The sequence below is a fragment of the Cupressus sempervirens genome, chromosome 10, assembly GCF_028749045.1.
Source record: "Cupressus sempervirens isolate cs-2001-9-10 chromosome 10, ASM2874904v1, whole genome shotgun sequence".
Lineage (NCBI taxonomy): Eukaryota > Viridiplantae > Streptophyta > Pinopsida > Cupressales > Cupressaceae > Cupressus > Cupressus sempervirens.
This window is the reverse complement of record NC_143127.1, coordinates 1,656,534-1,670,793: the sequence shown is the minus strand read 5'-3', so window position 1 is coordinate 1,670,793 and position 14,260 is coordinate 1,656,534. Positions and strand designations below refer to the sequence as shown.

Here is a 14,260-nt window from a genome sequence, read left to right as displayed (position 1 = left end):
TATTCAATTCAATTTTTCTCTTGTGAGAATCTCAGAAAGCTTCAGCTTTCAGCTAGTTGGAGAACATAGCCCCTCGTGCTAACAGGCAGTGGATGCAAACCCATTGTCATCACTTCAGGTGTTTCATTCGTGCTTACAAGTTCTTATCCTATCGTTCCAATCTAACTATTAAATCTGTATTGAGGATTGGGGTTCTGTACTGGTTATTATATTGCTATTGTATAATGCAATAACGTGTTTAGGAGTGTTGAAGGACTACTGGTTTTATCCTACTGATTTCTAATACATTTTCATATGCTTGAATCCTTAATATCATTCTGAGGCAGACGGATTTATTTGGGAAAATACTGGTTTCTTATTGTTGTTCGTATTACATCTACCTGTGCATGCATTCTAAATATTATATTCAAGGAAGAGTTGGTCGAATATCTAACTGGATTATTGTTTGTACTTTACATTGCTGGGTATTTGTAAGGCAAACTCATATATTCATGATTCTGGGGTTAACTTGAGGGAAAAATTAATGAAAAATCCAATTTAGGACAGTACAGGGCTGAGGAGTTATTACAGTTTTGGTACAGGTCCTTATAATGGTATCAGAGCCAAAGGTCTTGCCAGCCTATGAGGTTCAATAACAATAGTTTCTATAACAACCCAGTTAGATTTCTAGAAAAGGGTCTTGTTTTGGAGTTATTGCAATTGTGCAGGGAATAGCATAGAGGTTTTCCATTTGATGGCTATTGTTAGAGCTGGAGGGAGCTCTCAAAATAGTAGAGGAATCTAAGAAATCACACGAGCTATTGGTTGGGTCACTGCATCTTGCTATATTTGGTAAATTTGGAAGGAACCCAGGATAGCATTTGCAGTTGAAAGAGCATGGTAATGGTGAGTTGGGGTTTGGCAAGAAATATGAGATGAGAAAGAGAGAATAGTTGGTAGTTTGGTTACACTTGACGGACTTGAAGCACAGGAGAATGTACATACAAGAGGAGGCAATGTTGAGGATGGGAAACGATTGCTATGTCTCTGACTCAGACTGAACCAAAGAATTGTAGGAATCTGTAGAAGTTGAAGGAGTAGTTGCGGTGAGCTATGGAAAAATGAAAGAGGCAAGGATACCTAAGCCTAGTGCATCACTGGTTTGCAACAGTTTCTGCTGGAGTTTGAAGGGAGCCACCGTATTTTATTCTCCATGTCAATTTTTATCTCCAACGTATATATTATTTTGGTGAAGGTATTCTTCCAGCATGTGCATATTATATCGATGTCATCAATGCCTTTCTCCAGCATGTGCATATTATTGGTGGTGTTGTTTTAATTGTCTCAATTTTCTAGCTCAAACATCAGTTTATATCTAAACATCGGCAAACGCAATGAGCCTCGTCTTGTCAGGTGATGGTTTAGTCCATTGGACTTTCCCTTCTTTCAGTTCCCATTGAAGAGTTTTGGGTGGCAGAGTCATTCACAGGAAGAACAACGATTCAATTGAGATTGTCAATCACATTCAAAGGCTCTAAAAGAAAGCTGATTTAGAACCAACTAATACTGTGGAAGTTTACTTTAAGCCATTTGAAGAGAACGAGATTGTATTGATGCAAGTGGTTGAGTCGCAAGTTGACTACATTCGGGAGTCTTATTTTAAGCCGGTCTAAGACAATTTGGATCAATCGAGAATTGTGTCAGATTGCCGCAAATTGTTGCGAAAGGAAATAGCTACAGGAGTTGTAGCGCTTGGGAGCTATAAACCAGTGAAGTAACTCTCTAATTTGCATGCAAAGGAATGGTTAGTCCTCTGTGGTGAGTGATTACAGGAGTTTCTACAGAGCAATATCTAGACGGCAGCATCAGTAGTAGTGGTTATTGGCAATTAAAACGCCTGAAGGAAGCTTGAGCTGCTACCATTGAGTGAAACCGTTGCATACTCCAAATTTTAAATTGCCGCTTGGTCAAAAAAAAAATCGATGGACATTTGTCTAAAATATTAATGACAAAATAATTGACGGTGTTCCCGAAACGTGCAATGCAGTTGTGTAGAGCATCAGCTATTGTTATTATAAGTGTTGAATAGAAAACCGTTTAGTCAGAGCTCTTGAACGAAAAGAAGTAGAGGATGGTATACGAGTCGATTTCTACAAATTTCGTGTCGAGCGCAAATTACCACAGTAGGGAAACATAGAAAATACGTTACGATTCGTGTTTTCTATCAGAGTAGTAACGGCAAGAGCTACTGAAAAGATGACAGAAGACGTATATATGGTATCGATCAAGATGATTATTTATTCATAGGGTATTCCTACTGCATATGTTGCCAGACTATCCATTCCTTGAAGCAGGGATTGTTGCGGTTCTTCCCAAGCCATACATTCTAATAGGAGACTCCAAATATTAGTATTGGCATTATCATTTAATCTTCTGCAGCCCCCATAGTTTCACCTAGCATTAGCACAAAGTTTTCCAAGAATTTGGCTGTCAAAGAAAAGCTTGGTCAAGATCACAGTGGTTATTATCGTTGTCACAGTCCGTATATACGCTGGCAACCATCTGCTATGGAATTCATATTCTATACGGCTGTTCTATTGCAATAGTGTTGAGGATCATTAATGTTATAGGGTCTCTGGCATATCAAGCAAGTAGTACAGAGATTAGAGGCACCTACGTGAGGAGCAAAATCTCTGTTCTTGGAATCTTCAAATTATTCAAGAATTCCTCAGCTTTATATTCAGGTTTAAGCACGAGCAAAACTACAAGAAAATTTGTCTGCAATTTCGTAAGCTCAGATAACATTAGAGCTTCTTGGACATTCAAACGACTTCCCAAAATAATTAAAGTTATTGCTACATGACAAGGAAGTGGGCATACCACAAGGAAATATGGAAGACAAATTGCTAACTATCTTAAAATTGGGGAAGTTTTTGAAATCTAGAGATTGGAAGGGGATGCCGAGCAGGCACTTACAGCAATGTGCAAACCAGAGATCTGGGAAGGGTTCTCGTGTAGGAAATAAAAGATCTCAGAAACAACTTGCTAAGTTATTCAATTGGAGGGCTGTCACTTGGACTGCAAGTTCCAAGACACAAACCTTGGATATTGTTTGGACATATACGCAAACATATCAAGTGAGCTTAATCTGAGTTCACTATTGGTTTTAATGGTTTTGGTTGGTAGTTTGAGAATGTTCTTGCACCATTCGATATCACGCATTCTGAGGTGGGAATAACATTGTTAGATGTAAAGATGTTCTTCTCTTGGAGTTCGAACTTGTTGTGAGCCGGACTAGGATTTAATATCAAAATAAGTTACCAAGGAAGAGCTTGGCAAATCAATTCCAAGTCATTGAGAGGTTGCGATGTACGGAAGGCTTTATCCTTTCAAACTTTCAATAACCACCATGAATTAGTAGCAAATAAAGGGACTACAGCTACTCATTCTAAGCATTTGGATAAAGGTAACAAGTTTGTAAGGATGTCAAATGGGCAAGATATTAGAAAAGAAAGCTTGTATAGTGAACATAGATGGGGTAGTCTGAAACACGAAGACAAAAAAGGAGATATAGAAAGAGTTGAATACTCTAGACTGTGGGTGCCGCAATCAGCAGATATAAGAACAGAATTACTAAGCATTTATGAAGAGTATAAAGAATTTCCTATCCGAATTCAGAATGATTTATCATTCAATGACTACTTGGATTTTTATATAGGACAACTAAATATGACTAATATGGCAAAACGAAAGTATCTAGAGTTGGCCCAGGATCTTTTTGCAACCGAACAACACACAGGAGTGTACGAAGAAATTCCAATAGACCACAATTATCTTTTGGATGATCTTGGAAAAGAAGAGCAGACAACTACCAGAGATGGGCAACCTACTCGCAATCACATAGAAGATGTTACACGAGGTGCAAGTTTCTTCATTGGTAACGTGGAGGTAAGCTTTGTCACGTAGAATAATGAAATAGATTACACACAAGGTAGTAGCAGTTTGGGACCTTGGTATCATAAACCATATACTCATGATACTCAGAACATGAATTTAGAGAAACAATTTAAGATGACACTGCAAAACAATGAACAGTTTCAGCAGGGAGATAATGAAATACATGCCATACAGAATCCATTGAAGGTTAGTGAAGACATGGTTGTGGCATCCTTGGTGCAGTTTGATAGTACCCACGAGTTGGTTGAAGAGCTCTACAGGAAGGTCTCAAGGGAAGGGGAAAGTGACTGGCATGTGGCCAAGTTACGAAAAGTCAAAACAACCCTAAAGACTATGAAATCAAATTACTTATATCGGTTGTCCGATAGAGATTATATTCTTAAGGTTGCTGAGATTTATGCACCATGGTCAAATCCGGAAAAAGATGAGATTGAGGATCTCAACAGGACACTTAAGTATGCTCGGGAGGCACTGAGTGAAACTCAATTTTCTCTATAGGGAGCAGAAAATCAAATCAAGCTCATGGAACACTCTCGGGAACATGAGAATAGAGTGAGGCAGGAGTTCTTTCAGGAAGTCATTGACGAACTTGAGGATATTCAACAGACGTATGACTTGGATAGCTGCCCCAAACGGTTAAGTAGCAAAACTCCAGAACACTTTCAGCTTGTTGACAACCCTTTGTTCGAAATTGTTGCTGATAGGTCGTTCGACAATCCTCTTTTTGTGTTAAATTAGGAATCTTCTCTTGTTTGCCACAAAGAGGAAGAGTTTGATTTCAGAGTTTGGGAGCCTGGCGCAGATCCCAGTAGTGAATCCGTATCTCGACGAGAGGATGATGAATCAACTTTTGTTGTTTATCATTTGATCAGCCCCAACATATTTTCTAATTTCACCCCATTCAGGAGTTGGGTGAATTTTCTTCATCAGCCTCTGAACAGTTCTTGGTAGAGCATTTATGTGGGATTTGTGGGTAGAATCTCAATATCCTTCATATTCGTAACAACTATAAGCTTGGAAATTTTCCAAGTTTTTGCTGACAGTATGAATTTTGATGTCCCTAGGATGGTGGTTTTAGTTTCTGAGCAGCTCATTTCTTACATCATCCGTTTAGGATAGATCTTCACATTCTACTAGATTACACATGGACCTTGGATATATTATTATCTCATCATAGTAGCAAGGCAGCATGACAGAGTTTGGGATCCAGGGGTTGGCAAATTGTATCTATGGTTGGACGAGGATTTTATTGTGGTCATGGTGTTGGTCAATGTTGATCAGTTTATAGGTGCAGTTGCTGAGTTTTTTCAAAGAGTTGAATGGGATCCAGGGATCTAGTTGAGAGATAGATTGCAAAGTGACCTTTGGCTTCGCTGTATGGCCGAAATTGTTTTCAGTTTGGATTGCAGGGCTACCTGCAGACTCGTATGGGATTCTGCTACCAATTGCTTGAGGACAAGCAATTTTAAGGGGGCGAGATTTGTAATGTTCCCTTTTGGAACATTAGGAATATTGAAATCTTATTTTATGCAATATTAAATTGACTTTGAGATATAGGCTCCAAATATCACAAAGGTCGATTTAATGTTATATAATGGACAAAGGGGCAAGGAGGAACAGGACAAAATGCCTTAGGTAAGTTGAAGAGCCACAAGGGAATAAGACGGAAACTAGGGAGGAGCCGAAGAGTCTTGGTTTGTGTATTAAAAGGGGAAAGAGGCTCATTGTTGGGCATGCTTGATTTATTATTCAATTCAATTTTTCTCCTGTGAGTCTCAGAAAGCTACAGCTTTCAGCTAGTTGGAGGACGTAGCCCCCCGTGTTAGCAGGCAATGGACGCAAACCCATTGTCTTAGGAAACATCACTTCAGGTGTTTCATTTGCGCTTACATATTCTTATCCTATCGTTCCAATCTGACTATTAAATCTGTATTTAGGATTGGGATTTGTACTGGTTATTATATTGCTATTGTATAATGCAATAACATGTTTTGGAGTGTTGAAGGACTACTGGTTTTATCCTACTGACTTGTAATACATTTTCATATGCTTGAATCCTTAATATCATTTTGAGGAAGACGGATTTATTTGGGAAAATACTGGTTTCTTACTGCTGTGCGTATTACATCTACCTGTGCATGCATTTTGAATATTATATTCAAGGAAGAGTTGGTTGAATATCTATCCGGGTTATTGTTTGTACTTTACATTGCTGGGTATTTGTAAGACAATCTCATATATTCATGATTCCGAGGTTAACTTGAGGGAAAAATTAAGGAAAAATCCGGTTTAGGACAGTACAGGGCTGAGTCGAGTTATTACAATGCTGGTACGGGTCCTTACAGAGAAGAAGAGGAAAGAAAAAGCACATGTTTGCAACCAGCAAGAAGGAAGAGCACCAAAAAAAGATACATTCACAGATACTAATAGACATCCATTTATAGATACTAATAGACATATAGATACTAATAGACATATGTTTCATGAATCTTGATTCTTCATCTTACATACATTTATGATTTGATGTCTTGTGGATCTTCATCTCACATACATTCTATGATTTGACTCATTATGATCCTATAATTTCTATTTACTTCAGCAACAACTTACATTTTACGTGTAACGTAGTTACTTACGTGATGGATTTATCATTTATGTTCCATGGTATGTATGTTAGCTTCTATTTGATGATGTTATAGTGTGTTTGGGTTATATTCAATAAAGGGTGCATGAAATAAGTTTTAAATTGTTAAAATCTCTAAATTCAAGGGTTCTTTAAATTTGCTGATTCGCGATTCGATTTGGCCTTGCTGATTTGAATTCTAGTTACTTTGGTTGGTACATACAAAGTTGTACGAAAATTTTTTTGTACAAGTAGTACTTTGCCGCAGTTTTCTTCTGTAGGAGTTTCTACCAAAAATAGCGTTCTTGTATCGCATAAATGTTAGCTCTCAACCACCTAAATTTAATAAGGGAAAAACTTGCCAAAAAGATGTTAAAGCTGAAATAAAGCATTCTTCCATAAAGTAATTGCATTTTCCTTGTGCTCTGATTTCCTGCTCTGTGAGTGTCAAAGTACAGGGAAAAAATGAATTTTAAAAAAAAACTTTTCTACTTTTTTCCATGAAACAGCTTGCAATTCTGCCCTTCAAGAAATTGCAGTTGTTTGAAATCAAACCTAAATTTAACAATTATGTTACCTTGTTCTAACAGCAGCACTTGAGATATAGATCACAAGTGATTGCAGGTCTTTCACAGTTTATGCTTCTGTGATTTGATATATCCTCAAAATACCCCTCTGTAAATAACAGTAAAATGTATAATGACTGATCTGATAAATAAGACATAAGTATTGGAAGAGTTAGTTCAAGAGACTTTTATGCATGTTCAACCTTGAATAGAAAATAGGACAAGTGACTTTTGCTTGAAACACGGATACTTGGCATATAACACTTTGTTCAGAATCACATGAATCAATGGTGGAGAAAATGACAAAATAAGTAACACAACCGGTTTTTGATCCGGTTTGGCTCAAAATCCCTCAGATCCTGTAGAAACCAAGGAGTGAAAAAATGGTTGCTAAAGTTGCATGATTGTAGTAAGCCTCCAATTTTTACCTTTCTTAAAAAACCTGATGATAAATTAACTGATAATTTCAGGTGCCTCTATCATAATATAGACCAGTCGAGAACAGTTGACTGCCATGTAGCTAGCGTTTGAAGGCTTCTTGTGCAATATCATTTAAATTATTCAAATCTGGGGTTGCCTTATGATCTTTCTTCTTCATCATTTTGCCCTCCCCACTTTTATAATCATTGTGCAGTCTACAGGGGGTTTCTTTACAGCCTAAACATCAGTTAATCTCCTCGGACTATTTTCTTCTCATCTAGTATTTCTGCAACACTGTTTACTCGGTTCTGAGAAAACATTAGCATATTTTTGCTCTAAAAGAGTACTGTAACTTGCTCAAATTTGTGGCCAGCATGCTTACAAAACTCCAGATAAAAACTTGATCCCAAAAAGCAAAAAGCATGAATGTAATTTTCGCTACTAATGTAGCAGACATACCTTTTAATAACAGCTCTTCCAAGAGGAGAACAACTCAAGGACACCACCTCTGAGTCTGAACTGCTACATTCCCTTTCTCGTCGCTTGCTGTAAACCCTAGTATTTCTGCGACCAGTACCCTCATGGCTCTCTAAAAACTGGAAATTATATAAAGCTGGTAGAACTGAATCTGGCGTAGCGAGGTTCTCCTTATCATTGATGTCAACCCTTGAGCGTTTTTTTATTTCATCATGGCTTCCTCCTCCTACAGCAAGTGAATCCTCGCTACTCTTGGACTGGTTTTCAGGTTCACTAGATTTAGCAGTTTTATGCTTGCTGTTTACAATATCAAAAGAAGCAATAGAAGGTAAGTATTAGCCAGAATAATTTGATAAGATATATAGTATAAATTACCCAGCAAAAAATGTGATCCATATGCCCTAGATCAAATACCTAGTACCTTGGCTAATGAATTTAAAAAATACTGGAGAGTTACCCTCTATCAGACTAACTAACTAGGTCAAAATATGACAAGGGGATCAGAATTACAAATGCATAAAGCACTGACAATTAGGGGGTCAAACTGGGGGACTTTGACAACAATAATGTCAAGCCTAATGCTAAAGACAAGGCTGCAGAAATGAGAGCCCCAATTAGTAAATTACATATCGCCATACACAGTCATATAAGCCAGGCTTTGGAAATATTTGTGGTACCAAATCTATACTTTTATGAGGTAGTTACGGAGAAATATTTCTAGACACAAAATCTTTTAAAAACATTAGACACAAAAGTCAACAAATAGAGACCTGTTGATGCGAGTTTTGTATCACTTACATAACATTTTAGGATTTGAATATTCGATATGGGATGTCAAACATGCAACTCCTCTCTTGAAAAGTTATTGCTCATGGGACATGAGTATAACTCCAATGTTCCTTACACCGTTGGATACTCGCTCAGTTTTATCAATATGATTCGTTGGTAATCACATAGGCGGCCTTATGCAAATTGTTGAGGATGACTTGGACTTTGGTGGGATGAAGGTGATGGTGGCTCGGTTTGTGAAATGTGCGGGTGGCAGATAATGTTGATGGTAGTGATGATGGAAGGTGTGTCTGTCGATGATGATGTTGATGGAAAGCAGTGATGATGGAAGGTGAATGGATGTGTTTCGATACTTAACTAACTTCCCTAACTTCCTTCTCTAAACTTCGACTACCCAGTGACTCACTATTCTACTCCTACTCTATGAATGGAAGGTTAGCAAATGGATGGGGATCGAACCTAATGAGAGCTTACCAGCGGCCTCACTTCCACAGGTGCAATGATTCAAAGGAACAATAAACTAGTTTACCACACAAGGCTTCCCAACCAGCCGCTAGGATGCTAGTGGTCAAGTATTGATCCCTTTCAAACATTTACCAATGCTACCATACAACTATCCATCTACTTCACTCCTACTTAGCAACTTAAAATGAAATTTACTTCAACAACTTGAAAAGAAATCTAACTATGTGGAAGTAGAAAACATGCAATAACACCCAATGTTCTTAATCAACATGCAAATCGCAACAATGAAAAAGAGCGCAATTTTGGTATTATCTTCGCAACAATTTCTCCAACACTTCACAAATGAGAGCAAATGGCCTTATATAGGGGCCAAAAATACAATGGACAGTGGAGATCAAAACAAGATCAACGATCCAAATTGGATCCTCAAAAACCTAATTAGGGTTGCCACCCCATCGGCCAATGAGAAGCTACCACCTCATCAATGGACCAATGAAAAAAGTGCAAAAAGTGACAAAAAATGAGAAAGCACCAAAATGGTTGCCAATCAAAAATAGACACTTGTCCTGCTCTAGAAAAAAAGGGATTGCCACTTGGGCTTACATCAAATGATCTTCTAATATAAATCTTCCCTTTTCTTTCATTTTCTTAGCTAAAGCAATGAACTTAGCTAGCTTTTCGTTAACTTCTTCCATAGAAGGACAAGGTGTGTGCTGGCCCTGAGTTCCATTGACTTCACCATGCTGCTTGTTGCTTGTAGCATCTTTTCATGATCCTTCTCATATTCTTTTGCAAATCCAATAAGAGCATTGAGAAAGGAAAGGGTGCTTAGATGCTTCTTCCTGATGGCAACCTTTTCTAGCTCATCCAATCTCGATCCAAGTCTTATCTCATTGATATCCTCTTCTCTGATGTCTTCAAAATCAAGGGCTGCTCCATTGTCGCTCATCATGGTCGTAATGGAAAAATCGATGCTTGGGTTGTGATGTGCAACTTCCTTTTGTATATCCTTTTATTGTACCGCCATTCATATCGGTTATTCGCCTCATTTTCAAGAAGGGGGGTGTTTTGGGCATCATATCCTCTTTGTCTTTCTTAGTGTTTGTCTGCTTGGGATTCTTACTTGCACTAACATCCTCCATACTCGTCGCCCTATTACGGGATGGTAGAGTGGTGGACCAGAAGGCAAGTAGAACCAAGGAAAGCAATACTTAGACTAGAACAAAAGAGAGAAATCCGCTTAAGGACCCCTTTTAACTCTAAATGATTTGAAATTACCTTTACCAATAGCCAAAGGGGATTGTCCTTCCTTTAGTCTGTCCTTCATCCGTATCATGTCCACTGCATCGATACTGGTGTTGGTTATTAGCTTCATTTTCGAGAAGAAGGGTGTTTTGGGCATCATATCCCTTTTGTCTTTCTTAGTGTTTGTCCACTTGCGATTCTTACTTGCACTAACATCCTCCATACTCGTCACCCTATTACGGGATGGTAGAGTGGTGGACCAGAAGGCAAATTAAACCAAGGGAAGCAATCCTTAGACTAGAATGAAAGAAGGATGTCAACTTAAGGAACCCTTGCAACTCTAAATGATGAAAATTCACCTTAACCAATAATTGTACAGCGACTTTTTGGAATTAGGTCTAGACCTCAAAAACTTCAAATCCACTTGCAAATTAGAAATTTATCATGTAATTCACCTCCAAATAAAATTACCCAACCTAGGGCAAAAATCGTAGCTTCTTGCGAAAATCAGAATTTTATCTTCCACAAATTTCGGCTCCCACAAAATTCGCCTCCCACAAAATTCCCCAAGCAAGAAGAGTGCAGATCTGCTCTTGCAAAATCACCAACACCTTGAGAAGGAGAAGTGAGAAGTGAGGAAATGAGAGAGAGGCCTCCTCTTATACCCAACTTTCTTACTTCGTCCAAGCTGGCCGACTTGGACCCTGGGAGAAAGAAAAACAAATAATTAATGCAAAATTATGACCCACAATTAAATACTTAGTTAAATATTAATTTTGCCAAAATGAAAATTGCTTTTTTAAATTGTCAAATTAGTTTCAATTTGCAAAAAGAAATTAAACAATGCCTTGGAGACGTTAAATGCTTCCATTTAATAAGGATTTAGTAATTAATATGTCATTAAAATTGGATTTTGGCTAACCAAAAGCCATTTTTCAATATTAAATTACCAATTTCATTAAAAGCAAAAAGTTTTCAATGCAATTTTAATTTATTAAAGCCAATTTTTTGCAATTTTTACCCAAATCGATTTTGCTATGCCAATTAGAAATTTTTTTGACAAAAAAAAAATAAAATTGCTCCTAGAGCCAAAAATCGATTTTTGCAATTTAGCCCCATTTCTACAAAATTAAAATTTTCACCAAAGAAAAAATTTGAGATTTTCCAAAACTTAAGTCTAAAAATTTTTTTCCTTTTGAAAGATTATTCAAATTTACACAATTAAATCCGGATTTTCAAAAGAAAATGTCTAAGTACAAATTTATAATTTTATCCTGCCAAATATTGCTCTTTAAAATTTTGTCCGACCTAAGGATGAAATTGGTGGCTTTGGAAAATCAAACAAAAGCGAGTGAAAATAAGCTAAGCCTCCCCACATTTGGCCCGAAGGTGTCCAAGGCGTGAAATTTTCAAAACTCAAAAAAATTTTGGACAACCCAAAAATTTGCCGAGGCGATCAAAAAAAGGGGGTCCCCAAAGAATTTGGGGCGATGGTGTGAGAACCTCACAACATCTGGTGACTCCACGGGTGAAATATTCCTGAACGTTTCAAAAATAAAGTAACTTAGAACAAAAATCTCAGGATGACCTATCCGAAAATCTACTTAAGGACAAGCACTCAACAAAGGAAAGAACTCTCAAATTGAACCTAAGCATTCTGACCATATGTTACCCACGTGTGTGCAAATGATTTATTTCCCACTCGACAAGAACTTGATAATTTCTCAAATCCATTGGACTTAACCATTATAATATCCTTACTTCAAAAGCAACCTGGATAGAGCCCCACTGCCAATCAGGTGTCTATAGCCCCGATGGAGTTATTGTTGTGGCACCACAATCATGTTTCTACCTTTAGTGATTATTTTTATAACACTAGTAGAGATGATTGCACACCCTTGAACCAAATTTCATCTTTATTTTCACTTTGATATTGTCTTTTGTTCTTTCTCATGATATTTTCTCTTCTTCTTTTTTTCTTTTCTTTTCAATCTTTTGTTTGGTTTGCATGCAATGAAGCTTGCGGAGGGTTTGGAAGACCACAGTTGTGCTGAAGCAGGTGTATGATTCTTACCAAGTCCAATTTCACTTCGAAACATCAAGAACTCAGAGCAATTAAGTGTGAGTAGAATGTTGTAACCATGCCAGAGATAACTCAAGAACCTCCATCGAGTCTAACCCAAATTTAGTACAAGTCCTACCATAAACTAACAACTAAGCACATCCTTTAACCTCTGAGCCTTGCCAACTGTATTCAAGAAATGAACAAGACAGACTCCATTTTGTCACCAAAAATGTGAAATCTACACACCTCGCCCACGAGTGATAACATGGACCCCCTTTGCACTTGCAAAGACCCAAAACCAAAACACTCTTCTAACTAAAGGAAGCTAAAAGATTTCAAGTCAAATGACTTGATGCAAACTAAACTCGAACTTCCTTACAACATCTAAACTAAACAACTGAAAGAAAACTACTCTAAACAACTAAAAGGGAAACTTCTCTAAACCCTTGGGCCAAATGGTCCAAGACAAACTCTACTCTAAAGAACTGAAAGCAAACTAAACTACTAACTGAAAGCAAACCTATTCTAACAATGTGCAAAAGGGCTCTGAGTGGAGTCCTAGGCTTGGAAATAATGCTTGAGGAATTGCCCATTGACAGGCAATGGGACATCCTCACCAATGAGTGTCTTTAGTCTAAATGCATTATCTCCGATGATCTCGAATATCTGGAAAGGGCCCTTCCCTAGTTTATTGAATTTGTCATGTTGTCCCTTCCTTTCGTGGGCTTTGTCCAAATATAAGACCAAGTCTGACATCCTGAAGGCCTTATTTTGTGCTCTCCTATCGAACCAACATTTCACTACCCCTTGATGTTTGGCAAATTTATCTAGGGCTTCATCTCTCTTCTCGTCTAACTACATCATTGGAGTCAACCTAACTTGGACTCGATCTTCATTCTCATCATAGTATTCCTGTATGAACCTCAAAGTTGGAATTTTCAATTGGATTGGGAATACAGGATCTTGTCCATAAACCAAATGATAAGGTGTGATTCCTATGGACTCTTTAACTCTAGTTTTGTCTGCCCATAAGGCGTATCTCAATTGTGTGTGGCAATCTCTTGGGTTCCTATCTAAGAGTTTTCCAATCACAGTCAAAAGGTTCTTATTTGTAGATTCTGCTAGGCCATTACCCTGGGATAGTATCCTGATGAAAATTTTAAAATAATCCCGTGGTCGAATGCCCAAGTATGAAATTTCAAAGAAGTAAAAGCAGAACCATTATCACATACAAAGGCCGAAGGACAACCAAACCTGGTGGTGATCTTTTCTTCTAAGAACTTAATGACAATATCAACAATGCAATTCTTGAAAGCTTGGGCTTCTGACCACCAAGTACAATAGTCAGTTGCAATTAGAATATACCTGTGTTGCGCTGAGGAAGGTGCAATGAAGTCAAGTCCCCACATCACGAAAGGTCTCACCTCGATGATTGGTCGCAAAGGCATCGCTGGGTTCCTCTATCTCTTCGCCGCAGTTTGGCAAACATGACAAGTCTTCACATGCTCATGAGCGTCCTTGAACAAAGTTGGCCAGTAATATCCGGCTCTTAATATCCAATGTGCTGTGGCCAAATCTGATCCATGTCCTATTCCCCATTTGTCATGAAAATGTTCCAATATGTTCCTGGCTTCTTCCTTTCCGACGCACCACAAATATACCCCTTCATGATTC

General features: G+C 37.9%; 1 protein-coding gene across 1 annotated transcript in view; it reads right to left on the bottom strand.

Moving 5' to 3' along the window:
* LOC149532255 (uncharacterized) overlaps positions 1-14,260 on the bottom strand; it is a 102,008-nt gene that overhangs the window by 42,560 nt on the left and 45,188 nt on the right. The window contains exon 2 of the mRNA XM_089803217.1: positions 8,005-8,319. Within this exon, the coding sequence (XP_089659343.1) occupies positions 8,005-8,319 (315 nt within the window). The remainder of the gene's footprint in view (positions 1-8,004; positions 8,320-14,260) is intronic.